Genomic DNA, 16,790 nt, shown 5'->3' with positions numbered 1-16,790 from the left:
TAGAGTCAAGTGGAAAGATAGGTATACATATAAGTAAAATTGTAAAAAAATAAGAATTTAAATGGAGCAGATGCTTAAGAAAAGCATGAGCAAAGTGTGTCTCAGGTGGAAGATAGCTGTCCAGACGACGGAGGGCTTGGCACTGAGACTTGAAGGGCTAGTAGGAATTTTCCCCTTCGAAAACTGGGGGCTGGTCTCCCAGCAGGGAGCATTGCAGGAAGAAGCACAAAGGCCTGATGGTGCCTGATGTAACCAGGAAACTAGCGGAGCTGTGCTTTAGAAAGAATACTACTGTAAGTGAAAGTATGCAGTATGTAATGAAGTGGGAGTGATCAGAGACAAAGCCACCGTTTGAAGAGGTTTGTAGAACACTGACTTAAAGTTAGAGTGTTGAGTTTGAGAGTCAGGTTAGAGTCACTCTTCTCAAAAGACATTTGACCAAAAGAAAAATTTGTAATCCTTTTCTAGATATCTTCTTCAACTATAAAATGGAAATAATAGCAAAAACTTAATTGACTGGTTTCAAGTATTCATTCAGAGAGAGTTCATGAAATACCTGTCATACAGTATCTTTTTAAAGTTGTTACGGATAATATTTCGTTATTGTAATAATCACTGAATTGAAGTTCTCAGGATAACAAAAATGAATGGAATAATTTAGAGGACAAAATTTATCAAGACCACAGTTTTGGTCCCAGACAAAGTGGTGAAGTGCCCTTAGATGTTATATATAGGATACTGTTTTTCAGAAGTTTTAGTTAACAAAGACCAACTGCACATCATTGTTTATAATTATTGAATCATTTTACTTTTTTTTTTTTTTATTAGTGCCTTTTGATTTCTCCTAAGTATTATCTAATGATCTCCTGACTCCAGTCCAGTGGCTAGTGAAGTCAGCCTTCCCAGCCAAAGAGATATCCATGGCTATGAATATGACTTACTCCTCCCTGGATAAATGCTTTATTAGTATCATAAAGAAGAGAAATTAAAAAAAATCAACTCCTGCATTTTAGGAGATTAAGTTGAATGTTGCGAGTTAAGAGATAAACCCTGAGATAATTAAACTACAGGGAGAATCAAAGGAATAAGGAAAAAAATATGGGTGAAGTAAATATAGTAAACATTTGCTTTTTTTCTTAGGAACCTGAAATTATGCCTTAGAAGGACTACTGGAAAAATGTAAGTATATTTTGAAAGATAGAAACACCTATCTGAAAGTTTATATATTTTTAAAAAGGCAATAGGGAGCCATTGAATGTTCCTGAGTAAGAAAATTACATTAATAGATTTCTAGCATGTGAGAAGTGAGAGTTAACTGATCAACTTTCCTGATAATGTTAACCTGCAGAAAAACCAATGCCAAACTAGTTTCATAAGAGTTATCTGCACATCTTTAGAAGTTAATAAATTTCTATAGTCTATTCAAGATTGAGCTATTCAGGGTCAGAAAAGGGTAGTCACCTGATTTCTTTATATGTCTATGGATTATTCCCATATGTTATAAGGTTTGGAAACCACGGATCTATTCCAACTTTTTCTTTTTCCAATGAGGAGAATGAAGCCAAAGAAGCAATATGCCCTGCTGGAATGTCTAAGTAGCTCAGGACTCCAACTCTTTGGCTTTTTCAGCTTCTGTGTATAAGACAGTTGGCCTGCAAGTAGTGTGAAAATTGGTTTTGAGGGCTGAGTTTTGGAGAGTGGGAGGCCAGTTAAAAAATCTATGATAACAAAACAAGAAATTAGAGTTGTTTGTACCAGGGCTACATAGAAAGGTGGGAATAAATGGAATCACTTTAATCACACCAAAAATATAATTCCAGACAAGAGACAGCAACACCTTGAGAACACAAAGGCTATCAGATCTGATTCTGGGAAGAAGGTTTGTGATCTGGAGCACAAAGGCTTGAGGATGCCTGATGTAACCAGGAAGCAGAATTTGAAATCAAGAGGGAGCAGAGAAGATTTCAGAGTGCATTTAGAAACTTCTGGAGTTTTCTCACACAAATAACTTACTCTTTCTTTACTCTCTCTTTGATTACTGGAAGCTGAAAGAAAGGAATTAACTTTTTTCTGACTTGAAAACATCTAGAGAACATACTCTCCTTCAGTGTCTCTATACGAGGTCCAGTGATTCAAACTGTGCACAACCAAGAAGACAAAGATTCAACATACACCTTATTGGCTCACTTCCCTTTTGGTATGTCTGCCTGTCACACATGCAATAAATCAAGGGTTTTCTAAGACTTAACTCCCCAGCTTCTACTCAGAAAAAGACGCCTGACTCACAAGCCGTAGTTAACAGCCTCTGTCTCTTCGCACAGCACCGGAAAGTGCCTCAGACCCAGAAATAGAAGTCACCAGGTATTTCCTTATTGTTGGGCAGAGAGGGGGCATGTAATTATAGATTGTAAAGCTGCTGCTCAGAACTTCCAGGTTCATTGGCTGGAAGTGTCCTGTAGTCAGCAAATTGGCTTTTCTAGTCCTGAATTCTAGTTTCTTCCCTTGGGGGAAAAAGTGCAAATGGCAAAACATCTTTCAGTGGGTTGACACCTCAGCCTGGTTTCCCCTTTTCTTTTCTCTTTTCGTGGCCCCCAAACCTTCTTCTATTCATCCTTTTCTTCTCCTGATCAGTTGGCTTTTCTATCTCAGCTTTTCTAAAACACATGTCCTGAATGAGTAAAATTTAACTAGGCTCCTTGCATTTTCCCATAAGAATTAACCAAATAGTTTATATTTCATTGTTTGTTTGTTTTTTTCATTTCCATTGTTATTTTTAGATTCAGAGATACACATGCCGGTGTGTTAAAAGAGTATATTATGTGATGCTGAGGTTTGGGGTATGATTTAATCCTTCACCTAGGTAGTGAGAATAGCACCCAGTATGTAGTTTTTCAGCTCTTGCCCTCCTCCTTCACTCCTTCCTCTAGTAGCTCCCTGTGTCTATTATTTCCATCTTTATGTCCATGTATGCCTACTATTTAGCTACCACTTATAGGTCAGATCATGTGGTACTTGGTTTTCTGTTTATGTGTTTCTGTCTATTCCAACTTTTTCTTTTTCCAATGAGGAGAATGAAGCCAAAGCAGCAATATGCCCTGCTGGAATACCAAATGTCTAAGTAGCTCAGGACTGCAACTCTTAGGCTTTTTCAGCTTCTGTGTATAAGACAGTTGGCCTGCAAGTAGTGTGAAAATTGGTTTTGCTTAGGGTAATGGGCTCCAGTTGCATCCATGTTGCTGCAAAGAACAAGATTTGCATTTATATGTCTATGTACTTGGCAGATATGTAACACAATTCAATTTTTTAAAGTCCAATCCACTACTGATGGGTACCTGGGTTGATTCTATGATTTTGCTGTGGTGGACAGTGCTATAACAAACATCTGAAAGCATGTGTCTTATTGATAGTACAGTACATTTTTCTTTGGGAATTTAGCCAGTAATGGGATTGCTTGATCGCATGGTAGTTCTGTTTTTAGTTCTTTGGTAAATCCCCAAACTGCTTTTCACAAAGATGCAGTCACCACATTCCTGGACTTCAAGCTACTCAAGTCTACAGTAACCCCACAGCATGGTAGTGGTACAAAAAAACGGAAACATAGACCAATGGAACAGAATAGAGAACTCCAAAAGAATACCACACACCTGTAACCAACTGATATTTAACAAAACCAAGAACAACAACAAAAAAGAAATGAGGAAATGATCATCTATTCAGTAAATGTATTTTCTGTTTAAACTATGCTGAGGAATTATGATGGTGTCTTCCCCTCCACATCTCCCTGTCATCTTACCCTTTGATTGGAGATCTTTCTGAAGGAATCTCTTTACTCCCAGGAATGCTTTCCTTCCACTGCCTAAGATTGCCTTAACAGTTCATTTCTACTGAGGTTGACAATTCACTTCTGCTTGTTGATATTCTCTGAGCAAAGATTGATCACAGATATAGTCTCAGGTTGTAGTAGAAGATGCATGAGAACACCGAAAACACATGCCCAGACCAACAGTTAATAAAAGGCAAAAAAAAAAAAAAAAAAAAGTAATGAATTTGTTCAACTATGATGGTTTTTAAAAGGTCAAATATTCACTTTGATTTAATAGGTTAGAGATTAGAAAAGGCTCATATTTGCAAGTGAAACGGTAGTTCTTCCAATCCTCCCTAAATCTTAACATCCCTGAGTGAATGATTTCACCCCAAACTCGTTTTCTCTGCACCATGCAGGGATTTCACTGTGCACACCATGCATCCTAGAGTTTCTTCAGGGTGTCATGCACCATCAGCCAAGTGCTTCATTTTTGATGGCCTGGCCGTCTTACCTTTTCAAGGAGTCCGTGAACTACTGAGGGTCTAGAGTTAATAAAAAATTTACTTTCTCTCTCTTAAATACCTTAACAAAGGGTAGAAATCTGCAGGTTCTGCTCATGGATATGTCAGTAGTAAACTGTGGGATTTGAGAAAAGTTCCTTATTAAACTGCACAGTCGCTGTCATAACTGTCTGTCTTCTCCCCATCTCTCCTGTTGAGCTCTAACTTTTTTGAAGTCGGGTATCTATGGTAATTTGTATCTGCACCCATAAAGCAGAAAGCACAGAAAATGGTTTTTTGAATGAAAAAATGGTGCCAATGGCCAGTTCAGGTCTCATAAATGAAGTCTAACATTCTAAATTCAACATTCCCTCTGATTTCCAACCTCATTTCTCCAGTGTGGAAGAAAACTGATGATGCGTTTTTATTTTTATACCAGATTTATTAAAATGTTGAAAAAGATTATTATGAAAAAGACATAATTCCAAAATCCATTACAGAATGAAGAAACTCTTGGTTTCCCTCCGGGAAAAAGAAAAACATGAAAGAGAATTTTGCTAAAAGAAATGTGAGTTATAAAGTTATACCACCAATGGGAACATACACAATCTTAAAAGGAAAGGCCACATGCTATTTTAAAACATTACCCTGCTGAGGTGAAGACGAGAAACATCTAAAAGTCAGCCTTCATAGACTTATGCCCACTTCTAGGTCAGTATCAGCTGACCCTCAAGGGTCTAAAAGAAAAACTTTGGGAGAAGAGCAACGTGCTCTACACTGACAAGAAGAAAGGCATTACTTCAGTATTTTCTGTATATTATATCATGGATTGATGATCCCTTATCCAAAATGCATGCTACCAGAAGTATTTCAAATTACAGGTATTTTTGTATATTTGGAATATCTGCATTATACTAACTGGTTTAGCATCCTTAATCCAAAAACCTAAAATTTGAAATGATTCTATAGCATTTCCTTTGAATATCATGTGGGCGCTCACACAGTTTTGGATTTTAGAGGATTTCAAATTTCAAATTTTTGTATTAAAAATTCTACACCTGTAGACCCAGAGTTCTTGACTAAAATGGACATTCAGTACACTTTCCTCAATCTTCCCACACTCCCAACATACCTGCGCACAGACATTCATACAGCTTCCTTATTTTAATGTCCTGGGAAGAGGTAGAAACGTCTTGTCGAAGTCACTCCTTCAGTGCTGGGCATCTGTGCTTTATCATCTGGCTGCTCCAATGGAAGTCGAACCTAAAAGAGAAAGGAAAATCTGGAGACCTGTTTTTCTGAAAAGTTTCATGATTCATGCCAAAAAGACTACAACAAATATAGCAAAATAAGTGACGAAAACAAAAAGTACTTGCATCTGCAACAAGTATAGCCATGTGCTTATCTAAGCATTGAATGATCCTCCTTGGGACTTTTTAAATCTGTGGTTGGATCTAATAGCCATGAGGGACACAGGCAAATTAGAGTCCACTCATTTGTCTCTGCAGGGCAGGAGGAAGGTGAAACTAAATCTTTGTTTTATTGATGCTATCAGTCTTAACAGATTGGATCTGACTCCTGGCTTGTTCGCTCTGCAAAGAACTGTAAAACTCTTTTGGAAATAAGGATATTATTGGAAGATAAACATGTCTGGACCTGCTTTCTATGGTTCCAATTGCAATAGCCAAGCATTCAGGGAAGTAGAGTGAAAATAGCATCCGCTAGAGCCCTACCTTGCAGAAAATTTCTTCCACATCACAGGAACAGGCATATTCTTGCAAATGTTCAATGAGTCTCATAATAAAAACAGAGCCCTTTGTGGGATGTCTCCAAGAAACACTATCTGTTGATAAAGCACATTTCAAATCTCAAGACTAGATCTTGCCTGAAGAAAGAGAAGAAACCCTAGTGCTTCTGCTCCAGGTAAGGCATGTTGTGGAATTCATCTATTTTCCATACACTTCACTGTAATTTTTAGTGAATGTTTTCAAGGTACAGTGAGTATATTTTTACTGATTCTCTAGAAAGTGCAGTATATGGTACAGGTATTAACGTGGCATAGTCCCTGAGTTCAAATAGTTGTAAACTTTAGAGAGTTAGAAAAAGGAAGAATGGGGTAGAGGAAAGGAATTGGGATTTGGAAAAGAGCTATATACAGAGCTATATAGAGAACTGTGAATGTCATGTAGAATGCTGGGACCAAAGGATATTAAAGAACAGTTAGGTCTAATGTTAAATTCTACTATATGTACTCAGGCTGGAAATGTATGTTTTTTGTGTGTGTCTCACTGTTTTTGATCATTGAAAAAGTATTATTGAGGTCTGCACCAGGACATGTTCAAAACAATATAGAACCAAGCTTCTTCTGATAGAAGATATCTCAGTGTACAAAATATTTTAGAAAATTTAACTATTTGAGCAGATGCAGGGCCTTTGGGCCACAGGCGACCAAGAGAATGTGAGTGCTCTCAGGAAACTGCCATTCAAGATGGCTGAAAGCATTCAAGTGATTTTTATTTAAACTTTGTTAAGAAAAGTAACAGAATTAAGTTATAAAATAAAAACATTTTAAATAATACCAGTTATTAATGTGTACTTCATTCTGTGTCATGTGCAATATTTCACATATATCAATTTATTTAATCCATAGAAAAATGATATTTATGTTCATATGTATTAGTGAGCAATTCAAGGAAAGTCCAGGCAGGAACTAGTGGAGCTAGTTTACAAAGTAGTAAATGACTAGATCAATCAGTAAGATCAAGATTCTTACTGCAAAGCATACCTTAAAATAATGCATGTATATTCTGTTTTATATACTTCATGCTTCTAGGTAAAACCCACTTTAATTTAGGGGCCCAAAGTACCTTGTTTGCTGTTCTACTTTCTGAACCCTGCTCCTACCCTTCTGCTATGAATACTTGATGTCGGGCCCAATTGGTCCATTGAATGGTCTCAACATGGTGGACCTTTTCTATGCAGAGTCAGATTCTAATGTATTACAGCACAGATCGACTTCCATTTAATTCTCTGTTATTGCTCACATTTCTAAAATGTTTTGCAACATAGAGGAGCTCATGAATTACCAACTTAATAAAAAGATACGCTTACTTGCTCTCTGTGGATAAAGGGAATTGTGTGTATAACTTGGAACAAAGCTGTAGTTTGTGTTCAAAAATTTTATCTAAAGTTTCGCACAGCTATCTAGCCTCTAGTGGGTGGTTGTTAGTTTTTGTATTGGTAACCCCCACCAAGATATCATGTCTAGAAGAAACCTGTTACCTGATGTTGAAGAGCAGAAAGCAATAAAATCCTTCTCTATCTGAGCTTTCTTAATAGCATCATCCTCAAAATCTCCTGGAGTTGGTGAAGATATATTTTTGGAGGCTCATACTGAATCTTTACCAACACCACACCACGGTTCTCTGAAAAGACAAATTTGGTTTGTTACTACTACCAATGGCTGAGAAGAAAATGTTCTCCTCTTAGCCCTGTTCAATCATATTTGTCAATGTATCTTCTCTATCATTAATTCACATGCACACAGACACATACATCCAAGTAACAATCTTTTCTACAATTCTTATTTCTTCTAATCCTCAAACAAATTTTAAAAACAAGCAAGCATCAAAGTCTCAGGATTGAAAATGAAACAAATATCTACCAACCCATCAAACAATTCACAGAAGCCACAAGATGAGTGCTGACAATATGTGTTCTTTGACACTAAAAAACAGACATAAACTGAAAATTCCTGGATGCCTACAGATGAGGACAGTATTCGAATGTCTGGTGTTCTCAAAGGCATCAGCACTCACCACCACGGCAGGCCTGGATGATGATCACCTTCGGTTTGTCCTTCAAACTTCGGCAGTTCCTGGTATTCAACATTTCAAAGATTGCATTGAGTTGTAATACATCTGGGACTTGCTCAGAGTATTTCTTCCCACAAATGCCTTCCTGAAAACCATGAGACATGAACACCAGGAAGGTGCTGTCAGAGGTCTTGTGCTCTTGGCGGCGAGCAAATGCCTCCAGCTCTGTAGTCATTTCCTAAAAGAGACCATACCGCTGATTTTGGACTATGTGATTAATTCTCATGGAGCCTTGGAAAGTCAATAAATAAATACTTATGGATTTCTTAAGGAATTCCATGACAAACAATGGGGTGCCAAAAAAACTTTTAGTCTTAATTTTGAGAAAGGTGAAGGTAGGTGCCATAGGAAGTCATTCAGAGTTATCTTGTAGAGAGAATGTGGCATTACTGAGTTAAAAAAAAATTCACCACTAAGTTAAACCAGGCTCGTGCTGAATGACTCTGATGTTTCAAGAGAACATGTAGCATACAGCACCCTCCTATGGGAAGTTTATATTTTAGATAATCAAAAGATTATATCCCTTGGTCCTACAACCAAGCTTTCTAATATTGTTTAGTTACACGAAGGGCGTGACCGTTGTCTCTATGGTATAACAGACCTTACCGAAGCAGTGAGATTTCTTTTCACATCCACCTTATACCCCAGATTTTGTAGCAGCATCGTTATGCCTATGATGTCAACCTCAGCTCCCGTTCTTTTAGAAAGACTGTCAAACTCTTCATTGCAGATAATGAGAGCAAGACGTGTGCGACTTGACTTGTCCATTATTGGATAAATCTGTAGGAAATGCAGTTTGGATGAGTAGCCTTATTCTCTGTAATTTAATATTCACCTGGTAAGTTTATGACCGTTTTCCCTCTCTTAGACCTATCAGGATACCAAATCCCATCGACTATACATTGAAAATGCGGAACGGAATTGAGTGCAACTTCGAGTAGGCATAGAAACTGCAAAGGCCCAGATGGCAGGTGAGCTACTGACTTCATTGTTCTTGATAAGTGGGATTTTGAAAAATGCACAAGCTCTAAAGCAAGAATGACTGAATTCTAAAACTGGTTGTCCAATTTCTGATTGTTTTTCTTTGGGCAAAATATTTAACAACCCCATGTCTCAGCTTCTAGATCTCTAAGATGGATTATTTTAAGGTTACACATTATATATTATCATGTCCAAATGCTTAGAACACTGCCCACTCTCAGAGAACATTCAATAGTTACCATTGTTGATGTTATATATGCAGGAATTGGATCCGATTTGGAACTCTTTCTATAAACCTGGGATTCTAAGATACAGGAATTTTTTTTTTTAATGTAAAGAAAGCAGAAGTATGATTCTCCATTGATAACAGCTCTAATAAAAAGCCACTGCATTTCATAATTGCCTCAAGTATATCTTTCACCCCACTCTATCCTTGTGTTCTGAGCATGGCACCTCTGTCGACTTTTCTTTCCATATCCTTTTAGCTTCGTCTAGGGAGCAAAGCTTGACGCTTCTTCCTGAGCCTGAAGATGTAGGCATAGCAGGGTTGCCCCACACTGGCACTGCCTGAGGAGCTGCAAGAGTCAAAGAACATCATGAACATTGGCATCCCTCTTTGTTTCGCTTTGTGTTTCTTAAAGCCTCACCTAAGGATGAAGTCACAAAAGTGGAAATGCATTCTTAGGAAGACAATCCTGATCTTTCACCACTGAGTAATTTCACTGCTAATGGAATACTTTCCAGCCAGAAATTTCCAGGTATGCAATACAGGGATCTCCTTTCATATTTCAGGATCAGTATTTTCACAAGTATTTTAGATAAAAATCTAGAAAGGAAGCTTTTCAAGGCCATGCATGAAAAAATGCTCAGAAAACAATCAAATGTGTGAGATAAAATAGTTAGAATATAAATTTATTTCAAAAGATTTGAACCATAGAATAAAATTTAATGGGAGGAGGTCTTAATTAAATCTACCAAAAAATTTTAAGGGATATGATTATCTTTTTATTTATTTACTTAATAGACATGGTAGTAAGCACTAGGAATATTTTTTAATGAACATTTGTTCTGTCCTACAGGATCTCTTCCTACTATGCATACGTATGGAAGGAGGAGATTATTAAATATTCCAACTAGAACGATAAATGCTAAAATCAAGGTGCACACTAGATGAATTCATAGCACTAAACATTCATTGCACATAGTAGGAAATGTTTTCACAGAGTTTATATGGAAAAATCCTTGAGGTTTTTATTTCATCACAGTTTCAACACCATCCAACAATGTGATGCACTTGTTAAAGAAATTAATGTAATCTTTGTTTCAAGATAGAAATAAGTTTTCTAGATTTGTAGAGTGTTTTTCAGAAAACATTAACTCAAGAAAATAATATTTAATTTTGAAAACAAGCTTGAGAAACTGTTATACAATCAGATAAATAAAGGCAGCATGAAGTGTGGTGACATGGGCAAGAAATAATTAGAATGGATATATTGGAGAAAACTATAAAATAATAATTTCATACAAGGAATGTTTTGTTTCTTCATAAACAAGAATGAAAACAATATAAAAAAACTAAGTAGAAATATATGGGTTATTTTTGAGGCAATTTTTCTTAGTGAAAATACAGTATTTGGTTATATATTGAGTATCCCATGCTGTAAAATATTTAGGAAAACATTCATGAGTTAATCAACCTTAATACATTCAATAGAGTAATACCTGAACTTGATTTAAAAATTTTGCATTCTTAGCTTCCAAATTGCTTTTAAAAATACATTTTTTTTTTAATTTTAAGAGGGCCCTTCATGAATAGGGGTTTTTTAATGAAATAGAAGTAGAAACAGAGACATGGTTCCAAATTTGGGAGAAGAATGCATAACACTTGGCCATGGCTTGAATATGGGAGGTGCTTGACATGAAAGGGGCCAAGATGAGTTTCAGTTTCCTGCTTTGAACAACTAGTGATGGTGACACCAACAACTGAGTTACACAAAACTGGAGGAGAAGCAGGGTGGGGAAGAATGGCATGTTCAGCTCTGACATTGTTTAGATAAGTGTTCTCTAAGAGATGTGAAGGAATATTTCAGGAGGCTTAAATAATGAAGCATGGTACTTATTTGGTGTTCAAGATTTGAGATAGAGATTCAGAATTTTTAATGTAAACATAGTGAAGCTGTGGGGACAATTTCTACAAAAGTAGAATAGATTACAAAAAGAAAATTACATGATCAATCTATGGGAATTCTCCATAGCCCCTTTAACTGTGGATCATCCTACAACATTAATGTCAAGGAAGATAGTGTTCAGATAATGTTCTTTCTTTAAAAACAGCATTACCTAGGAAGGAAGGCAGTACTGCTTGAGAGTCTTGTGTAGTAAGGTGATTTCCAGATGTTGGACCTAGAAAAAGAAGAAGGACACAGAAATAGTAACTTATCATCTCTGGAAAACTTTACCCTAATCCTTACAACACTCCCTACTAAAGATTCATCCCAGAACTCTGACTGAACGACATTAAATAATGTTCAAGATGTTCTTTAATTTAGAGAGTGCTGGGGGGAAGGGCCGGGCGCGGTGGCTCACGCCTGTAATCCCAGCACTTTGGGAGGCCGAGGCGGGTGGATCGCGAGGTCAGGAGATCGAGAGTGCTGGGGGGTATAAAATGAAAGAGACATTGCCAGAAAAAATGTGATATTTAATACACATAGATGAAAACATAAACTTCTCCCATGTCTGTTTAGACAGGTATAAGCCTCCCCTAACTGTTAGAAAAAAAGGCTTTTGCTTTCAAAGAACATCTGCCTCTGAAATGGCTTTAGGAAGTGTCACAGAAACCAGTGACTAGGAGTCCACCAGAACTCTCATCCTCACCATGTGGTAGGTCCAAGGGATCACAAGAATGGGCCAGCTCATTTCCTGTGCACTGCATCAGGCCCTAAGGGGGCTGCAGGAAGAGGCAGTCCAGGCCTCACAGCATGATCTGCAGCCTGGTAACAGGCAAGTGGGTGATCTCACTCCAAAGAAAATACAAGGAGGCAACTGGAGGAAAGAGTCAACTTGAAATCCTTACTTTTCTAAAATCATTCATTGTATTCTCTGAGTGTATCGCCATCTCTGAAATATAATTTATTTTTCATGGATGGCAATATTTTGGAGAGAATTTATAAAATGTATTTAATTATAGACCTTAAAACTTCATGTCACACAACTACATAAGTGCCAGGGATACCCTGGACTCAAAAACACTAAATCAATCTAATATTATGCCTCACCAGGAACAGTGGAAAATATAGTGTGAAGTTTTTTAGATAGTTCTTATGACCTTCAAGAAATTAGCTACCAAGTACTCAGAACAGGAAATCAACTTTAAACAGAAGAGGGCCACTGAGGACAAAGGAACAGAAACAAAGCAGAGTCAAGGGACATGCAATAGGGCCCCTGCTACAGAAATATGGCCCAAAGGCAGAGATAAGAAAGTTTTTGCAACTTTACATCACTAGTAAAGACATCACAAGGTAGGTATAATGATAGCCCCTAGGTGAACTTGCGTGTCAGTCACTGATCCTTACCTGCTGTGAGTACTAGCGTCCATGCCAGGTACCTGTTTTCTTCACAAATATATGTGATGCAAATTTGGCATGCCAGAGTCCCTTTCTGAATAACGGTGTCAAGCAAAGCTCGGGCCTTAGCTGTAACTGTAGCATTTTCATGTTGTACTTCCTCCACCTCTTCCTGGTTCAGCACTCTTGTCTGTAATAATTCATCCAGTAAACCATTCATTGTACCTTTACCCAGTGAATGGATAAACAGCTCTCTCTTTTCCGTCGGGACTTTGTCTGTTTGGAGCACAAGGATTTCTCACATCATGAAAACAGCCTCATAGTCCTCTCAGGTCATCAATGGAAAGTGACCTCATTTAGATTTCATCAGTGAAATGTCCTCCTCCTCAAAGTTGGGTAATCCCTCTTCTTACTGTATCGCTGTCCTACTTGTTTCCCTCAATAGTCCCATACATGTACATGGAGTGGCCTGAAGACTGAGCTTACCATTTCCACATTAGTCCCTGGAAAGCAGAGATCATCCTCTTTGCCTGTGTTTATTTAACTCTGAATAATAAAGTAATGAAGCATAAATAGCCCATTTCATTTAGGAACCACTGCTGCTAGTACTCCTCCTGTGCCAATTCTGTACCCTCTGTCAGACTTTCAACGTGTAAGTAAGAGTTTAATTAAGATTGCAAAATGACAGCAGGCTACCCCTAAAGTCTCAGTTCCCTTCTAGGGTTGCCTTTCCTTTCTAAAGGCTGCAAGAATCTTCTAGTTCCTTCTCTCCTCCCTTTCCTCCCTGTCTCTCACTTCTGCTCATGTAAACTTCCACAGATACTAATTACGGCTTCCAGAAGAGCTAGTGCCTTCCACAACTCTTTCTTCCCAGGGATCTGTTCTTGGAACAGTAAAAGACTCACCGGCCATAACTTTTCTTTCCTACTTTTCTTGTGTGGGCTAAAACTAAAGCATGTTTCACCTTTTTTACCTTCCTTTTATACCTTTTTGGCAGGGCATGTAATCATATTGTGAAACAATCACTGCACATGCATATGCATGTCCTTTTTTATTTTTATATTTTCACGAGAGAAAGAATCGGATTCCTGAACTGTAGACTGCATCAGAGAATGTATCTTTGGGAAATTTTCTTCACCAATCCTTGGAACAGGTCAGGATAGGAGGGGAATGGGGCTTGGAGAATAAGACAAGAATGACAAAGTATGTGTACAATTAAATTCACACAGTGAAGAGTTTCTCATTCATTAGAAAACTTGATGGAGAAAAGTAACACAACCTTTAGAGAATTTGAACCACTGTTCTCTGGGCCCATTTCACAGTCTGGGCAAAGTCATGGGAAACGTATGTCCCTGTGAAACAATTTTGCTTTTAGAAATGAACACATTTTTCACAAAAATTAAAGCTTTTATTACTTAATGTCCTTCCTTTTCAGAGTTTGTTGTTGTTGCTGCTGTTTGTTTTTCTTTTTTTTTTTTCCTGATACAGAGTTTTATTTTGTCACCCAGGCTGGAGTGCAGTGGCACTAGCATGGCTCACAGCAGCCTTTACCTCTCCAGGCTAAGATGATCCTCTTAGCTCTGCCTCTCAAGTAGCTGGGAACACAGGCATGTGACACCATGGCAGGATAATACTTGTATCTTTGTAAAGAAAGGGTATCCCTGTGTTTCCTAGGCTAGTTTTGATATCATGGACTCAAGCGATCCACCCACCTTGGCCTCCCAAAGTGCTGGGATTACAGTTGTGAGCCACCCACGGATCCTGAATGGCTTTCTTTTGAGGGACATTGCATCATAGAGACCAAGAACGTAGGCTCTGCGCTCAGAATGTTGATCTTAGCATTTTAAACTTCATTTTGTGGGCAAGAAATTGAACTTCCCTATGCATTGGTTCTTCTGTCTGTAAGATGATTTTATTAATAGTACATACCTACACAGTTTGAACATTAAGTGAGAGAAAATGTAAAAAACGCATGCAACATTGCCTGGCAAATGGTAAGCAGATAATGAGTGATATTACTATAATTAATACAAATATTTTACATTAGAAAAAAATCAAGAATAATGATTTGCAGGTTATCCAGCTAAGTTTTTCTTTTGTTAGACTTCTCAAGCAGTGCATCTAGTCATTTACTTAACAAATGTATATGGACGATATGGTTCCAGGAGCCAGGGGTTCAGTCAAAACATATCATGGTCATTTCCCCTTGCTCTCACATACAAGAAGAGAAGACAAACATGAAGCCTGGTATGTAGTATGTAACTGGAATATTCAGAATGACATATATGGCAAGTGATGAGAAAAATAAGAAATTAATTAGAAAAGTAGGAGACAAAATATTTTAGGACTCATGAAAACTATATCGAGAGAAGCCAGGGAAGGCCAGAAGAGGTCTCTGTTCTTTGCAAGCACATGTTCAATTGATTATTCCAGAAATAAGCTCAATGTGGCCAATTTATTTTATGAATCTCTTTGATGCAAGATGGACTAATAGAAAACTGCAGATGGTACTTTACATTTATCAATTTATCTAACAAAAATTTTCTTGTGATATTACCTTTTTATCTTTGGAGAATAAGGACCCAGAGTTACAAAAACGTCCATCTTTTGACATGTGGGTCACCAGTTTTACTTCCTGTTCTTTAGTGAAGAGTTAAGTGTGTTTGGTTAGAGTAGAATGCACTGTGTATGAGGACAATGATGTGGCTTTTAATCTAAGGGGTTTCTCATGATTTCTTTTTATCCTTATTTTGTCAATGACTTAGTCCGATTGCAGCAAAATCTTGTGCTCCTTGCCACTGGGAGGATTTGTATTATGGAATAAAGCAGAAATTACCTGTGCATCACTTCTCTTTCATTTACTTTTAAATGTTTACTGATTCTTTTATTTTCTCATTAACTTAAGGATTTCACACAATGATTTCTGCCCCAGCCAGAGCCATGAACCACTGAGTTAAAGTATGCTACAGTGGCATCTAGGGCACAGAAACCATGACTAGATCTGTGGATGCAGAACTGTGAGCCTTGAGTCTCTTATCCTGGGAAGCTAAATATGGAGCCACTAGATTGCAAGGGCCCACTGTTTCCTCAAAAATGAAGATGTCATAAACTGACAATAACTCGATATCTAATTCAGGAGCAAAGGAAACAATTTGTGCTATACACATACACTGAAATGCTATTCAGTCATAAAATAAAAAAATAGTGATATATGCAATGACATGGATGAAAAGATTATGATTTCATGATGAGTGAAAGAAACCATACACAAAGGAGCACATATACTGTGATTCCAACTAAATAAAATTTAGGTTAGAAATAACTAACGTATAGTGATAAAAAATTTAATCACTACTTAGGAGGAAGTGGCAGGAGATTGAGGACAAAGGGCATGACAAAGCTTTCTGGGATGAGAAAATCCATCAAAGTTTTTATCTTTACTTTGGCAATGACCTAATCCGTTTGCAGCACAATCTTGTGCTCCTTGCCACTGGGAGGATTTGCAGCATGGAAGAAAGCAGAAATTGCTTGTGCATTCCTTCTCTTCCATTCATTTGCTTTTAAATTTATTTACTGGTTCATTTATTTTCTCTGTTAACTTTAGGGATTTCATACAAAGTTATCTCCCCTGGATAAAGCCAAGAACCACTGAGTTGAAGCATGCCAAAGCGGCATCCAGGGCACAGAAACCATGACTAGACCATATATCTGGGGATGTAGAACCGTGAGTCTTGAGTCTCATGTCCTGGGAAGCTATAACATTGAGCCACTAGATTGCAAGGGCCCACTGTTCCTTCAAAAATGAAGATGTCAAAAACTGGAAACAACTCAGTAACCAATTCAGGAACATAAGTAAACAATTTGTGCTATACACATACACTGAAATGCTGTTCATTCATAAAAGGGAAATATTACTAAGATAAGTAATAACATGGATGAAAAAACTTCTGCATTCATTATGAGTGAATGAAGCCATATAGGAGGGAACACATACCCTGGGATTTCAATTATATAAAGTTCTAAATTAGAAAAAAACTAATGTATAGTGATAGAAACACAATCACTA

General features: G+C 37.5%; 1 protein-coding gene across 1 annotated transcript in view; it reads right to left on the bottom strand.

The window, feature by feature from the left end:
- Positions 1–16,790, bottom strand: part of LOC101009375 (caspase-1-like) — a 40,124-nt gene that overhangs the window by 15,650 nt on the left and 7,684 nt on the right. Inside the window, 8 exon segments of the mRNA XM_021926493.2 lie at positions 5,438–5,568; positions 6,039–6,148; positions 7,588–7,730; positions 8,120–8,358; positions 8,787–8,960; positions 9,615–9,736; positions 11,502–11,564; positions 12,734–13,000. Of these exon segments, the coding sequence (XP_021782185.1) occupies positions 5,470–5,568; positions 6,039–6,148; positions 7,588–7,730; positions 8,120–8,358; positions 8,787–8,960; positions 9,615–9,736; positions 11,502–11,564; positions 12,734–13,000 (1,217 nt within the window). The 3' untranslated portion in view covers positions 5,438–5,469.

The sequence above is a fragment of the Papio anubis genome, chromosome 12 (assembly GCF_008728515.1).
Source record: "Papio anubis isolate 15944 chromosome 12, Panubis1.0, whole genome shotgun sequence".
Classification (NCBI taxonomy): Eukaryota; Metazoa; Chordata; class Mammalia; order Primates; family Cercopithecidae; genus Papio; species Papio anubis.
Note: the sequence above shows the minus strand (reverse complement) of the source record. Positions and strands in the feature narration are given on the sequence as shown.